General features: G+C 47.1%; 1 protein-coding gene across 1 annotated transcript in view; it reads right to left on the bottom strand.

Moving 5' to 3' along the window:
* The window catches only part of CFAP251 (cilia and flagella associated protein 251), a 1,318,836-nt gene that overhangs the window by 320,996 nt on the left and 974,698 nt on the right, over positions 1 to 23,142 (bottom strand). The window contains exon 16 of the mRNA XM_069619593.1: positions 22,516 to 22,630. Coding sequence (XP_069475694.1) covers positions 22,516 to 22,630 — 115 coding nt within the window. The remainder of the gene's footprint in view (positions 1 to 22,515; positions 22,631 to 23,142) is intronic.

The following is a 23,142-nucleotide window of genomic DNA, read 5'->3' as shown; positions in this document are numbered from 1 at the left end:
TGTGTTCCCTTATACCTTTTGCTTTAGGAATCTCTAAAATATTCATAGCAACGTAAGTATTAGTGAAAAAGGCATATTGCCTGACACGCCTTGCACTTTGCCTAACCAGAAGCAGACCAGCATCCATAGTGTGGATGAATAAAGCAACATGTCAAAGAGAAGACAATTATGTACAAGATAAAAAGTCAAGAGAGAATCCAGAAAAAATGAAAACAATAAAATACGAACAGCCTGGAATAAATGGAGCAAGAATCAAGATTGAAGAAAACAAGATGTTACAATGCAAGGATAAGAATGGGAAAGAGGTCAACTACAAATTAAAGGAACAGTGATTACTCCTGAATGATGGGATGAAGGATTGGTTGTGTGCAAAGCAACAACATTAACTGGACAATGTGAAGTAGTTGTGGCAAATGCGGAAAAGGAATGCAAAAACCAATGGCTTAAAATTGCAAGATTGTTGACATGGGTCGACCATGAGGGGGGACCATTGCAGATGCTACCGCTGAAGAATGCGTCTTTATGTTGGCACAGTCAAAGTTGTAGAAAAAGTGTGGCTGAGTTTTCGATGTACCAGGAAGGAACAGCAGTCGTGATGTACCATTATTGGGTCTGTGGATCAAGAGCATATATAAAGTTGCCACCAAAATGGGGAGGAGTTTGTTCATTGGTGCTGATAAGAATAGCATCCTTAGTAGTACCACAAATTGACCTGCAGATTACAGACTTCCCAAAAATAGACACACCTGAGGAAGAAAAAAATCGATTAATCGAAGCAGACAGAGGAGAGACAATTACTTCTCAGCAAAATCAGCAGAAGCCTATTATGACATTCCAGATGAGCATAAGTTGTTCAGCAGAATAGCAGTGATATTTACATATATATATTCCTGCCAGGTATTCAGACTGCAGTGAATACCAAGTGGCTTCAAATCACCGGATGGGAGCTTCTGCAAACGATCAATACGACAATAAAAGAATTTAATGCAATCAAAGAAGAGTTGAGGGCAATCAGGCACATGGCCTTAATCACAGCAACGGAAGGAGGTGTGTGCGCCAAGATCGGGCCCTCTTGCTGTACATTTATACCTGCCCATGATGAAGACAATGGTGGAAGAAGTAGCCTAGACCGAGCAGGGTGACTGGTTTCCGTCTCTGTTTTCATGGATTCCAACTTGGTTGGCAAATGCCTTCAAATTACTTGGAGCAGTACTTGTGTTGGTATTGCTAGCATTTTGTCTCATAAGGATCATCTTTGGACAATGCTAGAAGACAACCAAGAAAGCTATTGGGATGAAGATTATGATTGATATAGATGCTGTAGCTGGTGAGCAGCTGCAACATGAGGAAAGTACCAGTGAGAATTTAAGGAAAAGTACCCTTGCACCTCCAGGAACAAAGCTTTACTACCCTAAGGAACATAACAAATATGTAGGATGATAGATGTTCTGTTCACCATTAGGAGATTGCTACCACATGACCTGGATTGTGGATGAACATATAAAGAATGCAGCTCACCTTAGGGGGGTGACAAAGATATGGGTCCCAAAGAACAGCAGTACGAAGAGATCATAAAGAAGAATGAACATGTGGTCAAGAACTCGACCACAGGGGGGAATGGAGAGGAGAAGTTGGATGCATTTTCCCTAACATCCGCCCCCTCACTGCCCTCATGCTGGAACAGCAGTGGAATGGCCCTATGTGAGACTCCGTGTGTTATGCCTATAACATATCAAGTGTACGAGAAACGATCTGCACTCAGACAGCCATATCGAATGTACCCTCACAATGAAAGTGTGGAAGGATGTCCTACGGAAGGATGTCAGCATGCACCGTTGGAGATCATGTGGCACTGAGTGACATCTGAGGATGGCAGAGTGATGCCATAAAGAAGCTATACGAGGATATACTGAAACAATATGAAAATACTTAAGAGTAACAATGTAACTGAAGCGATAACAGAAACATGAACAAAACACTAAAGTAATCATGAAGGCAGACGAAGACAAAATAACTTGCTGACCAATAAGTGTAAATACGCAGTAATGCGCGGTAGAAAGATACGTAGAAGCTTGCTATCGATGAATCTATAACGTGGCTAGGACAGCCATAGTTGGAAAATGGATGCTGGCTCGTGTTAATATTCAATTCAGCTACCTCAGAAACAGATCATGGTTGCAGAGTTGTTACGCTCACCTGGCTCCCACAGGTGCGTCGGTCGGACCCTGACTGCTGCGGCCTCCACCCACGTGATGCGTAGTGCAGCGATGACTGACTGGATCTGCCCTCCTAATCTGTCTGCTTGACCCGTAAAAATATTCTCCTACAAGTGGAGAGATGGATTTAGCCACTTGTGGATTCAAGTGATAGCACCCCCACTGTCCTCCCCATAATCACCTCTGAAGTGCCCTCTCAGCAATCTCACCTTTTATTCTTGAAGGATGAGCCCTCCATCCTGCGAAGAACGCAGGGGCGCGCTGATGACCAGTTACTTCACTGGCCTGAAGATAATGGAAGAGTTGTAGACGAATCCTGACTCCAAAAGGTCCAGGCGAAGAGCCGTAAGTATATAGTTCGTAAGAGTTCAAAATGTCTGGAATTCATTCCTGTCCAATTCCTCTTTTTATCTTGCAGCTTTGACCCAATAAGAAGATTGACAGCTGAAAGCGCTCCGGTAAAAATCTGTGTTACCTAACACTGTCCGGTAAATAATGCCAAGGGTTAAACTTGCTGCTTTCTCCTTTTCTTACAGGTGCGGCATAAGAAGATGTGACGTGCAGATGAATAATACCTCCGGCGGTAAAATAAGGTAAGCATATGGCGGCTAAAGAGATTGTCTCTGCTCACCTTGTTGTTTCTTGTCCCCCTTAGGTGCCGGGATTCGGCGATGTAAAGATGGAGACAGCGCCGGATCGAAGAGATGCTGCATGGAACGGTGAGTATGGCGTGGCGCTGCTGCTGCTGATGCGACGCGTTTAAAACAAAGTCTTTCCTCTGGTTTGAAGATGCAATTAATCCGGACTCAGGTAAGAAATCAGGTAATGCTCTTGTTCTAACCTTTGCTTCTTTCCTTCTTTCTAGGTGCTCGAGGCGGGCATGGCAGAAGGCTGGATGCTGCTGCTGGCACGGTGAACGTTACGCTGCTGGATGCAGAATAACGCAAAGCATGTGCTGCTCTTCGGGCGTGGTTTAAATAGCCTCCAAAGTAGTCCCAGGTAGGTATTCCTCCCCGACCACACCCGAGTAACAAAATAGTCCCTAAGGTAAAGTAGTCCCTTCCAGGCCTCACATGGGCTTGGATCTTCTTGCAGCATGGTCTGCATCAGGTAAGTGTGCACCTATGAGCCTGGCGCCATAGGCGCCAGGACTGATGTCCCATATAAGCCTGGCGCCATAGGCGCCAGGACTGAACCAAAACAGCCCCTAGTAGGGGTTACTGGGTTTTCTCAAGGCAACATGATGCCTGCTCCCGGGGCTGATGGACGTGGTCTGGATGCCCGGGTGTATGCATCATGACAGCATCAGGAGACGCTAGAAGAACAGCTTTGTGTGCAAAACAAAGAGGAGTCTATGTTGGCTTGTGATCAAGGTTGCTCTCTATAAGGAATAGCTACAAAGCTCGAAGAGAGGCAGACGATAAGCCATGGATGATACATATTACTCTTAGATTAAAGAAGTAGAACACATCTGCAAGAGCGAAGTATTGGACAATTAAAAGTGTATACAGTTTAAACAAGGTGGAGTGAGCAAGTCACTAGAGGCCAAGAAGAGCAACAACACTCAGTATAATTAAATCAAATAGCAGTAAATAAGAGGCTGAAATTGATAGTTATGTGCTTATGCTCCCCTGAATGTCCCAGAACAGAGAGCAGGCTACAAGGTCAACTACAGACGTGAAACTGTGACTCATGGCCGTACTGATGAGAGATGATGGACTAATTGGGAAAGTGGGGTGTAATCTGACGTAATTTAAGCACCTGGGTTTCAGTTTCCTTACGGGCTGCTAGCCGAGCCGAAAGTCCAAGGTTGGGTGAGAATGCCAACCAATCAGTGGGTCTATGGGGTAACCTGTTATACAATGCTGCATAGAACAATCTACTGCCATTTTGTTCGCTACAAGCAGTATTATACATATTTTGGGGTAATTTGAGGTGTGTCTTACAGGTAAGATACAGCCAATGAAGTACTAACCTGTATACATTCTATAAGTAGATATGTTCCCCTAACCAATCACTCCCTCCAATAAGTTTTATGGTTTGCCATGTAGGATGACATCATAGATGACGCATGTTGTGGTATAAGAACTCCATGTAATCAAGTTCGTGTGGGAATGTGCAAGCATTAGTCTGATGTCTGCCAGTTGACCCTGCTTTATTAAATTGAGAACAAAGTAGTACTTTGCCATATTCTTTGAGTCTGTCCAGTTATTTGGTCTGAGATCTTTATTGGTAATTCCATCTAGCTTCAAGGTGTTAGAACACAACTGCATTGACCTTTTGGCCTTTATTCCTAAACCAGTTTACTAATATACATATACTCCCAGATTTGTGACTCTGGAGAAGAGGACATTTAATTCCCAAACAATCTGGATGTTCAGGGGATTACAGGGTCAAGGCAGTATTTTGTCTGTGAAGCAACAAACAAGGGTTTTAAAGGAGAGTCGCTGGAGAAGGAGGCAGGGGTGTTGATAGGTCTGGAAAAGATCCGGGACTACGCTAATGTTGGGACTGTCGGGACTTGAGCTAGCTAGCCTTTTGGTTGTAGCTCCTGAGCTTCTATCTGGGGCTATAAGGAACAAGTTACTTACCTGTAACTGTTGTTCTCCAGCATAGTTCTGGCATGGATTCACATGCTCATGAATATTCCCTGTCGTCATGCTGGGATTCCTCGGTAATGAAAAAATCTGTTTCAGTTTCCTTTCTGAACTGTCTTTCTTAGTAATAACCAATCACTGGTCTTTGGGTCATACTGTCCCCAGCCAATGACTGCCCTCTCCCTACGCCCCTCCCCTGGCAGCCATCCTCAGATCTGGTAGCACGTAAGGTGGCAGTAGGACCAAGTGAAGAGCCGCAGAGGGGTAGCAGGGAGGGTTTGCATGTGAATCCATGCCAGACCCATGCTGGAGAACAACAGTTACACGTAAGTAACTTGTTCCTTCTTCAGCATGGGGTCTGGCATGGATTCACATGCTCATGAATACAATAATACATAGCAGTACACACATGCACAACCACGGGAGGTGGCAAGGCTCAACATTAAGCATTTCATCAACTCAACATTAAGCATCTCTTACCTCCTCACCAGGCCCACCTTCAGGCGAACAGGTTGCGCAGCACTGCTTGGCTGACTCTGGACTCCTCCCTGGAACCCCAGTCGACGCAGTAGAATCTCGTGAAGGTGTGCGTCGACCTCCACGTAGCAGCCCTGCAGATGTCCAGCAGGGGCACACCAGATAGGAACGCCATGGTAGCAGCGATCGCTCTGGTCGAATGGGCTTTTGGACGGCCGGGCAAAGGTCGGTTTGCCAACCGGTGACAGTGCATGATGCAGCCGGAGAGCCATCTGGAAATGGAAGCCTTCGAGAGGGCCTTCCCTTGGTTCACAGGTCCAAAGTTCACAAACAGCTGTGATGTCTTCAGAAAACTCTTTGTGCGGTCCACGTAGAACTTCAGCGCTCTTGCTACATCCAGCGAGTGCAAAGTCCTCTTGGCCGGCAACAAAGGTGACGGGAAGAAAACAGGTAACACCAACAGGTAACACCAAGGGCTCATTGAGGTGGAAGTCCGACGGCACCTTGGGCATGAAGGAGGGGTGCGTCCTCAGCACCACCCTCGTCTCGTGGAAAGTCAGGTATGGAGGTTTACAGGAGAGGGCCTGGATCTCTCCCACTCGTCGTGCGGAGGTGATGGCCACAAGAAACCCTGTTTTCCACGACAGGAACTTCAACGGTGCAGAATGCAGAGGCTCGAATGGCGGCCCCATGAGTCTGGTCAGCACCACGTTGAGCTCCTACACCGGGGCCAGAGCCCTCACCGGCGGGAACGATCGGAACAGTCCCTTAATGAACTCCTTCACCAGGCGATGGGACCACAGGGATGAGCGCCCCGGAGTTCTGGTGTAGCGGGAGATGGCCACCAGATGGATTTTGATGGAGGCATGGGCCAGCCCCGCCTTGGCCAACAACAAGTACGGCAGCACTTGGGGGGCCGTAATCCGCAGAGGGTTAATCTTCTGTGCGCCGCACCAGACAGAAAACCTCTTCCACTTATGTCCATAGCACTTGAGAGTTGAGGACGCCCAGGCCTTTGCAAGCACCTTCTTGTAGTCCGCCGGGATATCGTACCCTCCAAACTCTAGTGCTGCAGGAGCCAGGCCTGCAAGTTCAGCGACCCTGGGTCGTGATCGAGGATGGTGCCTCCTTCTCTGGCGAGGAGATCCGCGTCTGTCGGCAGCTTGACTGTGGGCACGCTGACAAGTCCAGAAGGTCCGGGAACCAGATCTGTTTCGGCCACGCCGGTGCGACGAGGATCATTCTGCACCGGGACCTCTTGAGTTGGTTGATGAGTCGCAGCAGCAACGGCAACGGCGGCAACGCGCACAGGGACAGGCCGTCCCAGGGGAATGAGAAGGCATCGCCCATGCTCCCTGTTAGGCAGAAACCTGTGCAGTTCCCTCTGGGACCACTGCAAAAGATTTAGGACTACAGGTGTTTGGCAGTAAACCCACTTCGTAGCAGTCTGTACCACACAGATTCACTTGGTAGCTGTGGCTGAGCAGTCAGACTTCCCTCAAGAAGAGTTAGGCAGTATACAGAAAGGCAGTTACAGGAAGGCAGTTACATGCCAGCCGGCTCACCACTTGGGCCAATCACAAGAGTGCGACTTGAGTTACCAAGGTAACTCCGTCCAGGGTGCCTAAACCCCCTCCCACACCTGTGGTACCCAGACAGAGTGGCACCACTTTTGGAGGCTTCTGTGGAGAAGCCCACCAAAAAGTGGAACAAAGGGCTCGACTTGGGTTGTAGTCACAGAAGAGAACACAAACGCCATTTTAGAATCGAGTCTTGGCAAAAAATACCAACCGGCGAATTAATATTAAATAAATAAACCGGCGGTATGTTCGAGGCTATGAGAATGAAATCATTAAAGTTGGTAGCCTCGAACAATGAGAAAATCCCATAGGGATATATTCGCGGTTGAATATAAAAAGTAGTATCCACTGCCACCAGCCAAAACTCGATCAGGGGGGACGGAGACGTGCCCCGTCGACTAACAGACCCCGGGGCAATCGAAATGCCCCAACCAGTACGTTCACAATATGATGGTTTGTACTGGTTTCTGTTCATAATTTGGGACTAGTAAAGCCAATGGTGACTTTACATGCCCTGGGAGACAGTAGTCAGTCCCAGGGTATCGAGTCTATGGTGGGGTGTCACTATGACACCCCTGTGTCACTGCACGGAGGGTGCTGTGTAACACACATAGTAAAAACACATGAGACCCTATGGAGTAAAGGACCCCATAGCCCATAAAACACATTAACAGTCAAAGGAACACCATAAATCATGTCCAAGAGTGGGGGAAAAAGAGTCTCACTCTTGGCAGGAGAAAAAAACAAACTCCAGAAATCCAGCAAAGCTGCTGGGGGACCCACTAGGTTAGGAAATTCAGCCTAAAGAGAGAATTCTCCCTAACACTCCCCGGCTGGGGAAACCTGCTGGCAAACCTCCGGCACTTGGTGTTCACCGCCATTGCAAATAGGTCAATCTGGGGGCTGCCCTTCGTTGGAATAGCCGATCCACTTGATCCTGCCGCAGCTCCCACTCGTGGCATGAGCGCAGCTCCCTGCTGAGCGAGCCTGCAATGGTGTTCTTTATTCCTGCCAGGTGGAAGGGCACCAGAAACATCCCCTGGGCAACGGCCCAATGCCACAGATCCTGGTCCTCCTTGCATAGGGCTGGGGATCTGGTGCCTCCCTGCTTCCGGATGAAGAACATTGTGGTGGTGTTGTCGGTGAAGATCCTCACCACCTTGCCCTTGAGGGATGGGAGGAACGACCTGAGGGCACAGAACACGGCTCGGAGCTCCAGGATGTTGATATGTAGCGACCTCTCCTCCAGGAGCCAAAGGCCTCTTGAGTGGAGATCTCCGGTGTGTGCTCCCCACCCCTCCAGGGAGGCATCCGTCATCACGTCTCCTGATGCGCCGGGGTCTGGAAGTCCGCACCTGCCGCCAAGTGCGCATGGGTGCCCCACCACTGGAGTGCTTGGCGAAAGGTCTCGTTGAGCGGGACCCTGTCTTCGAAGCTGCCCGCCGCTTGCATCCACCGGGCGTCGAGGAACTCTTGAAGTGGCCGCATCTGCAGTCTGCACAGCACAGGCGCACTAGGTAGATGCACGAGGACATCATGCCGAGAAGGGACTTGATGGACCTCACCCTGGCCACATCCATGGCCAACAGCCGCTGCACCTTGCCCATAATGGCCTTCGTCCTTTCTTCTGACGGGGAGGCCAGTCGCGCTACTGTGTCGAGCTTGGCTCGCAGAGACAGTGCGACCTGCGACGGAACCCGGTGGGATTTGGTGAAGTTGATGGAGAAACCCAGATCCGTGAGCAGTTGGACGGTCTTTGCTGTGTGCCCGACGGTGAGTTCTCTTGTCCTTGCTCGGATGAGCCAATCGTCCAGGTAGGGGTAGACGTGGATCCCCTGCAGGCGCAGCCACTGGTGCTAGGCACTTGGTGAATACCCTTGGCGCCGACTTCAATCCGAAGGGAAGGGCCTTGAATTGGTAGTGCCGTCCTTGGACTACGAATCTGAGAAACTTTCAATGTCCTTTTGGAATGGGGATGTGAAAGTAGGCATCCTCCAAATCCAGCGACGATAGGAAGTCGCCCTCCTCCAGCTGCCCCAGCACATGCTGCAGGGTGACCATCCGGAACATCTGGGCCTTGATGTACTTGTTTAAACGACAAGGTCCAGGATGGGTCACCAACCGCCGGTCTTTTTTCTTATGAGGAAGTACTGTGAGTACGTTCCGGAGCCCCAGAGCTTCTTTTGGACGAGCTCGATGGCTACTTTCTTCAGCATCGCCCTTACTTCCAACAGCAGTTGAGGGACGTGGTTTTCCTTCCTGGCCACGGGTGGAATGCGCGGGCACTTCTTTAGAAACTCGAGAGTGTGCCCAGAGGCCACGGCATCCAGCACCCATCAGTCAGTGGAGATGGACTCCCACACGCTGACGAACTTCGCCAGCCGGCCTCCCACCGGGGTGCTCAGTTGGGGGCCCGACGCTACGGCCGGTCCAGTCCTGCTTGGCAGCAGCCTTGCCGCATTGGCCTCCTTGGCGATGATGACGAGATCCTCCTGACTTGCCGAGTCCTCTGTAGGCCTCCTGCGACGAGGAGCAGGCCGCCTGGCGGTACGTCGAGGAGCCGCCGCCGAATCCTTTGGAGGCACCTTGCTTGCCTCCAGCGTTCCGAAAGGGCGGCCGTCGTTGCTGCAAAACCCCCAAGGCCATGGCCGTCTCCGTGTCGGCCTTGATGGCCTGCAGCGACTCATCCACTGTCTTGTCAAATAGGTTGCACCCGTCGAAGGGCATGTCCAAAACTCTGGTTTGCACATCCTGGCGGAAATCGGTCGCCTAAATACCAACCACGCCGTCAAAGACAAACACCGTTGCCCAACTAGCGCAAACCGGTGTCAGCAATGTCCATGGCCACCGTTATGGTGTGGTCCGACGCCACCTTGCCTTCCTGCAGGATCTCCAGGGCCTCCGTTCTCTTGTCGTCAGGGAGGAAGTCCAGCAGAGGAGCTATCTTATACCAAAGCTCCCTGTCGTAGCGGGCCACAATCGCTAGGGCGTTGGCCGCCTTAATCGTCGTCGCTGCCGACGAGATGACCCGTCGCCCCATGGCATACAGTTTCTTCCCCTTGCCGTCTGGGTGGGAGGTTGAAGTCGAAGCCCCTGCCGCCTTCTTCTTGGCCGCCGCTGAGACGACCAAATCTGGGGTCAGCTGCGCCCTAAGGCACAGAGGGGCGGAATCCGGGACCCGGTACTTCTTTTCATACCGGTCTCTCTTGGCAGGGGTCGTGGACGGGTTCTTCAGGAGCAACAGCCCCTCGCCCAGATGTCGTCAAGTAATGGGGCCGAGAGGACCGTCTTCCTTTTGGCCTCACGCCGTTGATAGAGGAAACCTTCCTTCTTCTGTTCTTCGGGGCAGAGCTCGAAGAGCTCGGATGCCCTGGCAATCATGGCGTGAAAGGAGCCAATTCCGTCGGGCGGGGAGGCCCGAGGAGGTGGTGATGGAAGGCCCATCCCATCATCACCACAGTCGTCATCTGTCCCCGTCGTGGCCGTCTCTGTTCCCGTGTCATCCTAGGATCAGGGGAAGGAGATGAAGGCTGCGAGGGCCGTGAAGACTGGAAGGGCGGGGATGGATGAACTCTCCTCCGCTTGCTTTGAGGGCTCCCCGACAGGCCAGGTTCCGCTGGATCGTCCATCGGGGGTAAGGGCAACCTCGTCCTTATCTCCGTACAGAAGGCCTGGATCGTCATCAAGATGGCTCCCGAGTTGTCCTGAGGCTCGGGTACCGACTGCGACGGGCGCGACGGTTGGGGAGTGGAATCCTCCGCCTCCACGGGAACCTTGTCGGCACCACTGTCGCTCTCTTTGTCCGCCTCGTCGGGATCCCCTCCCCCGTGGGATCGGACTTCCTCGAATTTCTTGTTGTGGACCTTCACGACTCCAGCCAGCTCCTCTTCAGAGGCCGTATTTGTGTCCGTGGTGGCCACCGGCCCCCCCTCTTTTTCCACCGCGGTTCTCACGTGGGTCTTATAGATGGGCTGAAAAGAGGATTCCCTCGCTGGTGGCAGGGAAACTCTGGGCCCCGAGGTCGCCTCCACTGGAGTAGCCCCACAGGCTTCGCCAGGGCCACCACGACTCCCTCGATAGAGGCCTTAACCGGGTGAATCAAGGCCTTCACGACTTTAGGCGTGCTTGAGGCCTTCACCTTGGGGGGAGGGTCACCGCCTTGCTCCCCCTCGGCTGTTTCCGTCGGGATCGACCGGGGCTTCTCCAGAAGCTTACCCGCGTTCTCCGATTTCCTCTTCCCCGAGCCAGAGCGTTGACTCGTGGTTCATGGTGTCGGTGAAAGCGCGCCCTGCCTGGCAGCCGAGGAGCCTGACCATTCGGCGCTCCCGGTGCCCGCGGACTCGCGGTGCTTAGCCTTTTGTTGGGCCCCCGTCGCCGGAGCGCCCTCAAAGGACTTAGAAGACCGCTCGGACCTCTTCTTCTTCTCACCAATCACTGGGCTCTTCCCTTCCAGCCAGTTGGTGAGGCGGATATGCCGATCCTTCATGGTCCGCTCCGACATGTTCTGCAAAACGCACAGTCCTTCTCCACGTGCGTTTTGTCTTCGTGAAGGCAGTAGAGGCATCTAGAATGCTCGTCCTCCTTGAAGACATTCTGCAATCCGCATCCAGGGCAGTTCCTGAACAGCTTAGATCCGGGCGTCGAGCTTCCTTTGTCCTGGTCCATGTCCACGGGGTAGGCCTCAAGGTCTTCTGGAATCCTCCAAGAAGCGTCACTCGACCAAAACTTCGCCCTTGAGGGGCATAGAAAATTCCGAAAGTGGTCCCAGTTGATCGGAAGTAGAAACGGTGGAGCCTGAGGCTCGATTGACCGAAAAAATGAGATTAAACTCTTTGAACAAACGCAAAATGCAGTAAAAGCTCGAGAGCTCCAGCACGAGGACTCCCAACACTTGAAGGTGCAGTAAAAATCTGAGGATGGCTGCCAGGGGAGGGGCTTAGGGAGAGGGCAGTCATTGGCTGGGGGCAGTATGACCCAGAGACCAGTGATTGGTTACTACTAAGAAAGACAGTTCAGAAATGAAACAAACTGATTTTTTCTTTACCGAGGATTCCCAGCCTGACGACGGGGAATATTCATAAGCATGTGAATCCATGCCAGACCCCATGCTGGAGAACCAAAAGACCCGGGGCTATGGCCCCCCAAAAAAAAAAAACAGGAGTGCCTCTAGAAGGAGGTTATGATACATGGCATCAAAGGCAACCGACAGGTCCAACATCACTAAGAGCAACAGTTGGCCGTTGACAGCTGCATTCAACACACCAACTCAGGCAGGGATTAGGGTGCAAACCCATCTCCATCTCACGTCTGGTGTGGAACCCTCTTTGCAAAACATCCAGGATATCTTCTTTCTCAAAGGATTCCAACACCTGGGTGGTGAACATCTTCTCCAGTATTTTCAAAGGCAAAGGAAATCCCACAATGTGCTGTTCAGAACTGGAAAGGGGTGGAGGAGGTGGTCAAAATGGATTACTTCCCACTAAGGGCCTCATTTTCCATATCCACAGGTGTGAAGGAACACATGTATTAAAAACTGGCATGTAGGCTAGAGCCAGGTGTAATGTCTTAATTCACACTCTGAGGCATTTTCATGGTTTTTGGCGGTGAAGCGAGGGCGCGGAACAGATGTCCCATTTCTGTCGTCCATTTCTGCTGCACTTTCAAAAACCACAGATTTACAGGAGCATGACATGTTCATGCTGGCTTAAAACCAATTGATTCCTATGGAATGTGCCAGTTTTTAGCACCTGCTCAAAGCAGGCAGATCCATTGGAATCTATGGCAAATGCTAGGTGGCGTTTACACATTTTGCACTATGAAGTGCAAAAAAAGCATAGAGGCAATTTCACCTGTTTTTAAATTTTTTACACTTGTTTTACAATGTGTTGTGCATATGGAAAAATTGCACACAGGGGCCTTTTTGTCTGAAAGTGCAAACGTAGCGTGTCTCTTCCTTGAAATCTACACTTTATTAAAATGAGGTTTTAAGAAGAGGCTTGCTAGGATGGGTAAAAAATGATAGCATTTTAATAGATTGCTCTTTGACTGTTAATACCGGAAGAGAATCATCTTGACAACACATGAGTAGATGAGATGAAACAAGTGAAGACTGACCTGGTGGATTACAATATGGAGGCCTATGCTTAACTCAAATGATTTCTGATTGAATAGATGAACATGTTGTATTATGTGAGGGGTCAGAAATGTGAGGCGGACAACTTTGTGAAGGTTTTTGAAAAGATGCAATTTTACTAAACTCAAAAAGGGTTTGATAAGTGCCTCATTTTCCCTACCGTGACAAGGATTTCCTTGCCTAAAATAAACTACTGGTAAAACTCTAACTAAAGGGTTATGTCCCTCACACTTATACATACAACAAACTCAATAAGGTAACATATGACATTTCAGATACAAAAAAATCAACAGTTATGTTCAAGATCAAGTAACTATTTCTCCTTGTAACCTGTGTTAATCTCCCTTCACTAGATTCAATCAGGAGTTCAGTCGATAGTTTAAAGGAATACGGAACTCCTGTCTTGCAACAAAGTTCAAATATAGTTCCAATAAGTTTCTCAACTGAATTAAACCAACAGTTCAATATGTTCAACAATACTTTGGTCTCTTCACTTGAAGCAGAGAGTTCTACACATTGTCTTCAGAGAATAAGGAAGTTTCCACAGTTCATCAAAATCAACAAAAATTCTTCCGTCAGGATAATTCTGTAATAGTCTACTAAATACCTGCATCTGCAATGTTGATTTGTCAGGATGTTTCCACAATAATTCACAATGTGCTTTTGTGTACTTGTCACTTCTTCAATACTTTTAATCACATCACAGTACTTAAAGGAATTCTTCCTTGTCCACTCTGCAAGGCCTATACTACAACGTCCCTTGTCCTGGTGTACTCCCCTGCCAGGGCTAGCAAAACGACTAGTACATCTACAACTAGTCCTGTAGTTTAGTTTTGTCTTCATACAACTCAAAAAGTCTTATAACTTGACCAACAACAATTTGGACTACTTCGAGGAAAACATGAGACACATTGGTTGTTCCACACTTCTGATTGCCACATACAATGCAGGTTATGCTCCTCTGCTCCTGAACACCTTTTTGTCAGAAGGGCAGCCTTCCTGCCAGTCTTGTTTTCGCCCTCTTGCATTAACCTAGTGTTGACAAAGGCTTTTTCTCACTTCTGCTACTCTTTGGCTTTGGAAATGCTTATTTAGGTCAGTCCCCCTGTTGCTTCTTTCTTCCTCTGACAATAAGATTTACAAACAACTTGTTTCTTAATTTCTCCCTCTTGGTGTTGGCAATGGTTGTTTGTTTCTAGCAATATTGCCCCATCATACTGTTGGTAATTGTTCTGACCTTTAAATTCACAATGATATTCTGCTGGTTAGGTTGCCAAATTATAATGCCACTTTCTCTACTTTGTGTTAGTTTGGTACTCAAAATAATTATTTTTCTGCTTTATATCAGTTCGACATACTTTATACTCATGTTTCTTCCACTTCGCTCTTTTTCCATTAGTTCGATATTCAAATGACCTATTTTGGGCGAGCGGGTGATTATGGAGTGCTCCAGGGTCACAACATGCAAGTGAACTCATCGGGTTTGATGGGCGCGTCCGCTTGCCTCGCTGCCGTCGGGTTCCTGGATTAATTTGCTCCGGGCAGTGTGAAAAACAGCCTTGCTTGGTTTTCTTTGGACAGTGCTGAGCAAAACCGGAAAATTCCATGCTCCGAAGGCACTCTGGTGCTCACCTGCCACCAGAATCTGCCGTGCTGGGGGGAAGGCTTCTTAGCTTCACGCTTCCCACTGCATCACCTCTGCAACCACGATCTTCAGGGGGAAAGTTTGTACAAATAACACTTCCTGCTACCAGATCTCTGCACTTCAGGTACCTAAAGAAAGAGCCCCTCTCAGAACCGGTGTCTGTATTGCAAACCACAGCGGTTCCGGCGTCTCTACTCTCCTTCAGTTGCAACTGCAATGTAGAGCTACTGCAATCACTCCAACTTCCACTGCTACTCTTCTCTATGGCCTGCACCTCAGGGAGGCTTTTATGCCTCCCAGTTTCCCCCAGGTGTGGGTAATTAACCTTATTTACCTGCAACTTACTATCTAGGGCCTCTACATCACCCTTCTTCGTCCCAGTACTTTTAGCATTATAGGACTTGAAGTCCCCAATGTTCAAGTCATTCTTTTCAAGGGGATAATTGTTCACACATCTGTTTTTATTCTCAATTATTCTTATTAAGGAGTCTCACAATATTCTACTGAATGGTTTTGTTATTTAGGGGAATTAGGACGCTCAGAATCTAATAAGTTAACATTTAAAATGTCAACTTTAATATTGCCCTGTTGAACATGGGAGCTTTTACCTCTACATTTATGCCTAGGTCTGGGAAGAGAAGATTCCTACTCCCAATACAGGATTGGTGAGAACAGATTTATCATTATCAGGATGAATAGCGTTGGGAAAGAAAAGCTCTCTCTGAGAGCAAGCCATTATATATTCAGGCATTACAGACTCTTCCTTCTCTGAGGAAGAAATAAAATGCTTCTCCCCCAACAGAGTCCTCCCATTCCCTTGGGGACCTTATCCTCCCAGGTGATCCTCCTGGTTAATACCACCCCCAGGGTTAGGATCAGGTTGCGGCTGCCTTCCCGTGGCCACCTGGAGGAGACTTTAGGTAGGGTATTTGTGAGGACTCTGCAGGATTCATCACAATACTTTATGAGCAACATTGGTTCTGACGGATAACTTGTCTTCTATGGACATTTCAAAGATCAGGAATTTACAGAGGAGATAGTGTCCATTAGAGCCAATCGAATGAATGACAAATTGATTGAATTTGTCACAGCATAATCCCTGGTTTCTTCCATTCAACAATATTTTTCATAATCATGTAAACATCAATTTATAGTGAAAAGATCAATAGACATATTGGACATTGTGGTGGGTCAGAAGGAGACAGGCTTGGACCTTACTTTCATATTTAACTGGTTTTTAAAGAAAATGGAGAAAGGCCTGGCTTTCCCTAAGCTATGGGTTTCCCTACCTAACAAAGCTAACTAGGGTAGTCGTCAGGGAGTCCAAAAGAAAAGTCTGTCCACTGTCCAAAAGCTAATAAGACTTGACTCTACCTCTAACAAAACAACTAGGACACAGTTTATTCCATTAGTAACGTATTTTTAGATAGTTCTTGGTCATCACTTTTATCAAGTCACCAAGTTCAATTAGTGGGCTCTTCCACTTTTCCTTCTCTCCTCTTGATCTCTTGAGGTCTTGCTGATTTTGTTTTCTTTTCATAAATGTAGCTCTCCTACTTTTTCCTTATTATACAGACTTTCTTGTTTCAGTGTCCACTCTTTATCTTGATTACCACAATCAATATTCTTCCAGTTATACATCTCCCTCTTGTAAACCTGTGCCTCACTGGGACGAGTATGAGTGATCCTATGATGATTCGCACTCTTCTTATGAATTGGTATCTCACTGTGACGAGTATGAGTAACCCAGTGATGATTCCCACCCTTCTTATGAGTTTTTTCCTCACTGGGACAAGTATGAGTAAACCAGTAATGAGTCTCATCCTTTTTATGAACGGGTGCCCCGCTGGGACGAGTATGAGTTATGTTGTGATTGTTCTCACTACTCCTGTCAACTGGGGCCATCCCTAGGACGATTATGATTAACCAAGTGATGATTTTCAACCTTCTTCTCAACTTGTGCCTCACTGGGATGAGTATGAGCAACCCAGTGATGATTCCTAAACTTCTTGTCAACTTGTGCCTCACTGGGATGAGTAAGAGCAACCCAGTCATGATTGTCACTTTTCTTGTGAACGTGTGCCTCACTGGGATTAATATGAGTAACCGAGTGGTGAGTCTCACATTACTCATGAATTGGTGCCCCACTGGGACGAGTATGAATACCCTGTTAATTATATTCGGTGCCCTGGTCTCCTGCTCTCCCAGTTACCTTCTTGATTCAGGGATCACGCGTCACCGGGTCTGCAGATCCGACACAGCTTGCGTCTCTTGCTGTACGGAAGTCTTTTTCACCCGTGACTCGCTCTCCTTTCGGCACTCTCCACCGTGCCTCTCTGCAAGTGGTTTGGACGTCTACGAGACACTTTCCCGTGTCTCTGGTCAAGCCACCACCTCCGACTAGGTACCTCCTGAGACCTTGTTCCAATCCTTTGGCTTTGGTCAGCCTCATTCTCTTGGAATGCAACTAAGGTACTTTTACACGCGAGCTTCCCTTCAGCATTGGGAGCTGCGCTTCCTTGTTTCTTTCAGTTTCATTCCCACAGCTGATTTGGAACTTCCGGGATTCTCTCTCTCTCACTTCTCCTCTCCTTGGATTTATGATGCTGCACTAGGACTTCTCCGGCATAGCATTAGTGTCCTTCTTTTGTGTTTTACTCGCCCTCAGTAATACTCGTGTGGTTTTCTTCATCTCAGTGCCACATAAATAATTCTCCTCAGGTTTTCTCAGCATTTCAACATGGAAATAACAAATATCCACTTATCCTTCATGTTTTCGTCCAGCGGGGTTTATAATTAATGGTGTACTGGTGGATTCAGTACTGAGTTCCTCACTGGAATGGGAGACCTTGTCTCCCAGTGAGGTCCCGCTTACATCTACCCCTATAGAGAGTATCACGTAGCAGGCTCACCTCCCTAGCCTCACTGGGAAAGGATCCCTCTTGGGGGGAAGTGACTGAATTCTGCAATTGGTCACAACATTCTCCAACGTGTCTCCCAAACATGGCACACTTTTATTTTCTTTAGGCGAATTCAAGGGTAAATCGAAAAGCCTTTATTGATAGATTTGTTTGTCTTGAACAGGGTGACTTGATCACTAATAGAGAGACATGTTTCATGTAAACAATATAAGAAGCCGAAACAGGAAACCTCCTCTTTAGTAATCAAACTAAAGGGACTAAAAATGCCCCACATTGGAAAAAAGAGGAGTTTCCTTTTTGATTTTGAAATTATAGAGAGCAGGTTTTATTTGGAAAGATTACTGTGAAGATGTATGATCAAAAGCGTGCCAAAATGCTTTACCAGGCCACTCGAAAAATAGACATTAGCTCCATGTCTAGATACTTACATGTTTGGTTATGTTATTGTGAGTTATACTGTGCACCGCTGCCATTTTCATGGTCTCCAGGCGCTCTGGACAATCTGAAAAGAGCTTGGAGGGCTAAACTAGAGGATAAAAAGGGAAAGCACTAGAGAGCTTTTATGTGCTGTTGGTAGCTTCATTTCGTAAAAAAAACAGTCTCTGTATGCTGGGTTTTGTTTTTAGTAGGTGAGGGTTAGGTAGTGTTTGTTGTATGAGTGTGTGTGGGATGATGTGTGTAATAGGCTTAGTTTTATGCAGTTTGTTGTGTTTAGTTGGGTGTGGCTGAGTGTGTGCATTTTGTGGTGGCTGTAGGTTTCTTCTGCTGCAGAGGATCTGTGTCTTTTGTTTGGTATGCAGGATATTGGAAGGTTTTAAGTAAGGTCTGTTAGGGATTTTAGTAGTCCCTGTCCTTCTATGCTGTAGTTATGTTGGCCTGGCAGGGTTAATATTCTTCTATGGTCTTTTGTTTTCAAAATGCTTTATTTCGTTAGGGTATTCAGATTTAAGTTCATTAGGTTCCCATTGCTTTGGTCATTTCTCTTGTGCTGTTTCCCTTAAACAGTGTTTCCTGTTTAGCTGGGTGAGTAAAAGAGATATGTTTTGAGCAATTGTCTGAATGTTAGGTGGTCTTCTGTTGCTCATATTTCTTTTGGGAGTGATTTCCAAAGTGTTGCTGAGATGCAGGAGAATGCATGCATTTAAATCTAACCTATGACCTTTGAAATGTGATGCAGAGTTAGCCATAAATTGGATTTCGTGAACTGAAACTCTTCCTAGGAACTAAATGGTGTCGATTTTAGGTGGACAGTTATTAAAATCTCCTACAATCAACAGAGGGGCGAGTTTTCAGTCTTCTGTATAGACACATCGATTAAAGTAAAAAAAAGAAGCACTGACAAAGCCAACAGTTTTGGGTTTTGTGTATGCATGTGATAGGCATTTGTCAGGTACTTCCACAATGGCACTGCCTGGCCATAATATCACAACAATCGGAAAATGGCGTGATTACCTGGGCTTATGAACGTAGTGTCTGCCAAATACCCATCTAATACATATTAACAAGCCACAACTGTTGGCGTTGTCAGTGTTTTATTTAGCAGGCCTTCAGTGCAAGAAACAAATATAAATGAAGTGGCTGATGCCACAATCAGAATTGTTTAGTATACCAGTAGCTGATTTACAGCTGCAAATAAGCCACCTACTCTCACAAGACCACTTCGAAATTACACTGGCAGGACAACGTTTGTTGGTACTGCTTGACAGAGCTAGCTTAAAGAGATCTCAAAAGGTAGTGTGTTGTGTGGGGATGGTATGAAGTGGGAGGGAATGGTTATAGAGATTGACATAGCCATGGGCAGTCAATAGGCGGGTTAATAATAAAACAACACCCACAAGCTCTGTGTCCATCCTCAGATGTCATCTCCCTAAATCGGTACTCCAATACAATAGTGTGGGCTTATAGATGCTGCTTATACACCACCTTATAGCCGAAATAAAAATATTTGTATGACCAGCGATGATAATTTTTTTTGCAAATGAAGAATACAGGAGGGATGTGCAGTGTCTGTAGATGTGCGTCTTGTGAACCTGGCCAGGGCCAAATTAAGGTGTGGTCATTGACCCGATGACTCACTAGCAACAACAATTCCAACAATGCTCTGCCAAGCAAAATGACTTTTAAAAATACAAAAAATGATTTCCAAGAGACTGTAGACTTACTTGTGAATAACATATATGAATGGACAGCAGAACAAATGAACTCTAAAGATACTAAATCACCAGCAAAATCACTTCATGGTTGGGTGGTGGGGCTCGGTCTAGCCCTAATGTTCTTTAATTCCCTTCACAGTACCTGGTATTGTTCCATATTTATTGTGATTCAGGTATGTTTCAAGTGGACCTCATTACAGGTTTGATGGTATCTCAGCAGTAAATTGGCTGAGATACAACCAAACGGAATTACTGTTACCACCATTTGGTTCAGCGGTATTACGGCCAGATTACAAATGGTGGTGGCGGTGTTAGTCCCCATTTATTTGGTGTCCGTAGGACTCCATGGGGCATTTTGGTGGAATTACTGCTGCAGTAATCAGGCAGAAAGTTGGCAGATTTATCTTAAGCTCATGGTAATAACGCCCCATTTAACCTGCACCGCCCAACTCGTGATGAGGCCCAATTGTGGAAAGGCCCAAGGCCACAGTGCTAGCCCTGTTTATAGGACCCCCCAATCAGTATAGCATTAATCACTTTTACTTCTGAATTAACTGCCCTTAGTGCCACACTTCCTTTCTAGCCAGTGTGCACCCATAAAGTATTTCAGTATGGATTTGTGCAATTCTTGCTTCCTCTGTGGCCCAAACATTCTTAAGACTTTCAATTCACCCTTCAACTGATGCATGCATGGTGGTATGAAAGGTTATTTATGATAGGTTATTTATAACGCGCTTAATACCCAGAGGTTTCTAAGTGCGGACCCGGGGATCGAACCTGTGGTGCTCCTTGTCGTCTTGCTTCCAAGGCGAGCACGTTGCCCCTGAGCTATCCTCCCAAGTGCTTGCACAAATCCCTAAATCAAAGTGAATCAGGAAACGTGCAAACTAAAAAGATGGACAAGTTCACGCCTCTGGCCTCCTTCCAAATCTGGTCCAGGCTGGTCAAGTTGGCATGCAGGAGTAGTCAGGGGTCCTCCGCTCACACCATGAATAACACATACTCAAAAAGGAGCACACACCGGGCAAGAAGCAACGCTAGTTATTACAGCTTGGCGACCACATATGAAACAGAACAGTGGAAGAAGTCTGATTGAAATGAGCTGACATCATAATGCACTGTGGTCAGTAGTTTTATACCACAGAACACAATAGTTGGAAGCCATTGAAACATTTTCAATTTCACATACTCTCAGTGTTTTCTCAGCCATTTCATTGGCTAATGTGCGTCATATTCTTAATATGATATGATTTGTTATTCATAATGCACTTAATACCAAGAGGTTTCTAAGCGCGGACCCGGAGATCGAACCTGTGTTGCTCCATGTCATCTTGCTTCCAAGGCGAACACGTTGCCCCCGAGCTATGCTCAACATACGTTAGTGTAATACAATTGGACCAAACAGTTTAATACTATCCCAACATGTCACCTCCCCATGTGGCGCCACATTGTTTTGCCTGCCCCCTGAAGCAATTAGTAACTAGTAAAATAAAATGTGTGCTGACCGCCAGATCTTTAATACACTGCCAATGGTCAGCATCATTTAGGACGGGGCATGAGACACCCTGCTTCTAGTGGGAAAGGAGACATTCACACGACACATGCTAGATAGCGACCTTCACAAGTCTAGTGGTGGATATTCCTAAGGCTGGCCACCTCCTTGGAGCACAGTAACTTACCATCTAATTGGTTCTCTCAATGACGCCACTATAACCAGTGTCCTTTTCCAACAGCCACCTGCCAATGGGCACAGGCGGCCATGTGACTAGCACACTGGCTCAGGTTCATTTCCCCAGCGCTCCATGTGACTGCTGGATTGGCAGACCGCCCTGTAATTATATCATCACATTCTTGTTCCAACTGCTTTGATTTGCCTGTGACGAGCAACTTGTGCTCCGTCTCCCTACTCACTGGCTCTTGGTGGGTGGGTCATGTGTCTGAGATCGAGTTTTCCCTGGTTGGGCCCGACCCCGGGTTTTCTCTGTCAAATGTGTGTATTGATAATATGGTGTTTTCCTCATTTGTGTGCTATTTATATGAAATAACTTATTTGTACCCACGCTGCATATCTACCCTCACCCTTCCCAGTGATGTCTTTTATTTGTGAGAGGATGGTTACTTTGTGTTACTGTGGCATTTGCCCCCACGAGGTGTCTCGTCACCCACGTCCCCTCTTCCTAACTCTCGAAGGTGGAAGACGCCCCCTCAGCCCCTATCTGGTACTGCATTAGCACCTTTAGTATACAGGTGTCCATCCCAAACTGCCCAATACTCTAACTTGTTACCCCCTTGAGTCCTGGTCCTTCTATGCATTCTCCCAGCTCTCCTGTAATATTGCAGTGTCCAATTTAAGAAGACGATTGTGAATAATTTCTCTTTGTTGCTTCCTACCATCTCACCTCTCCCTATTGTTTTATGGAGCTCTAAAGCATGTTATGTTAAGATTGCTTATAAAGCGAGCGGTCACCCAAAGGCATCATGGCGCTAGAGAGGGAGAAATTGGTCCTGAAAGAAAAAAGAATGCCATAGTCTGCCCATAAGTTAGAACAAATGGGTTTTCAGAACCTTCCTGAAGGCCAGATGGTTAGATGTTTTGTTCATCTACAGCATCTACAGGTTTCCTGCAGCACTTTACAAAACATCAATACATAAGCTGTCTCCTTGTATTGTTTGTACACTTAGCATTTTAATCGATTATACATTCTTTGCATAAAAGGGTCTGCACAGTCAAAAGTGGTAATAAGTACATTCATTATTAATAATATTAAATTACATAATAAGAGATGCCAATACCTTATCATCTGTAATATATGCCAGATAACCCTTGCTTGTGTCATCAGTGACTCTTCGAGGAAGGACCGCCATCTTCCTGATAGGAGATCCATATGTGGGGCCCAAAATAGTCTTTCTGCAAAACAAAAACAAAAAAAGTTACCTTTGAACTAAATCACAAATAAAATATCACATGACAATTCAAAGGTTTTCTTATCGGTCCCTGAGAGGTATAAACTGTATGGATCTAGCCACACTATGACGATGGCTAATAAGAGAGTGCTGGAGGATGAATGAAAACACAGGCATATGTGCCATTAAGGTCAGTACCAGAGTACCTGCCAGAAGACTTCTAGATGGTCATGATTATATTCAGCATGGTTTTAGGAGCTAAGTACATAGCCCCACGCTGAAACATGAATTCGTTCTAGGTCAAAAGACCTATTTAAAAAATGGCAACGAAAAGAAAATGATTTAGAAAGACTGCTCTGTGACCGCAAAGAGCAGTCTTTCTAAATCGAACTGTCAGCCTCAGCGACGCACATGTTTGCGCGCAGGGGCTGACAGGCATACCAGCACCCAGAAGCGGCCACGAGGGAGAATGGGTAAGTGTGTGTGTTGGGTGTACTTGTCTGTGTGTGTACTGGT

The sequence above is a fragment of the Ambystoma mexicanum genome, chromosome 10, assembly GCF_040938575.1.
Source record: "Ambystoma mexicanum isolate Mex_15411 chromosome 10, UKY_AmexF1_1, whole genome shotgun sequence".
NCBI lineage: Eukaryota > Metazoa > Chordata > Amphibia > Caudata > Ambystomatidae > Ambystoma > Ambystoma mexicanum.
This window is presented reverse-complemented; position numbering and strand designations above follow the sequence as displayed.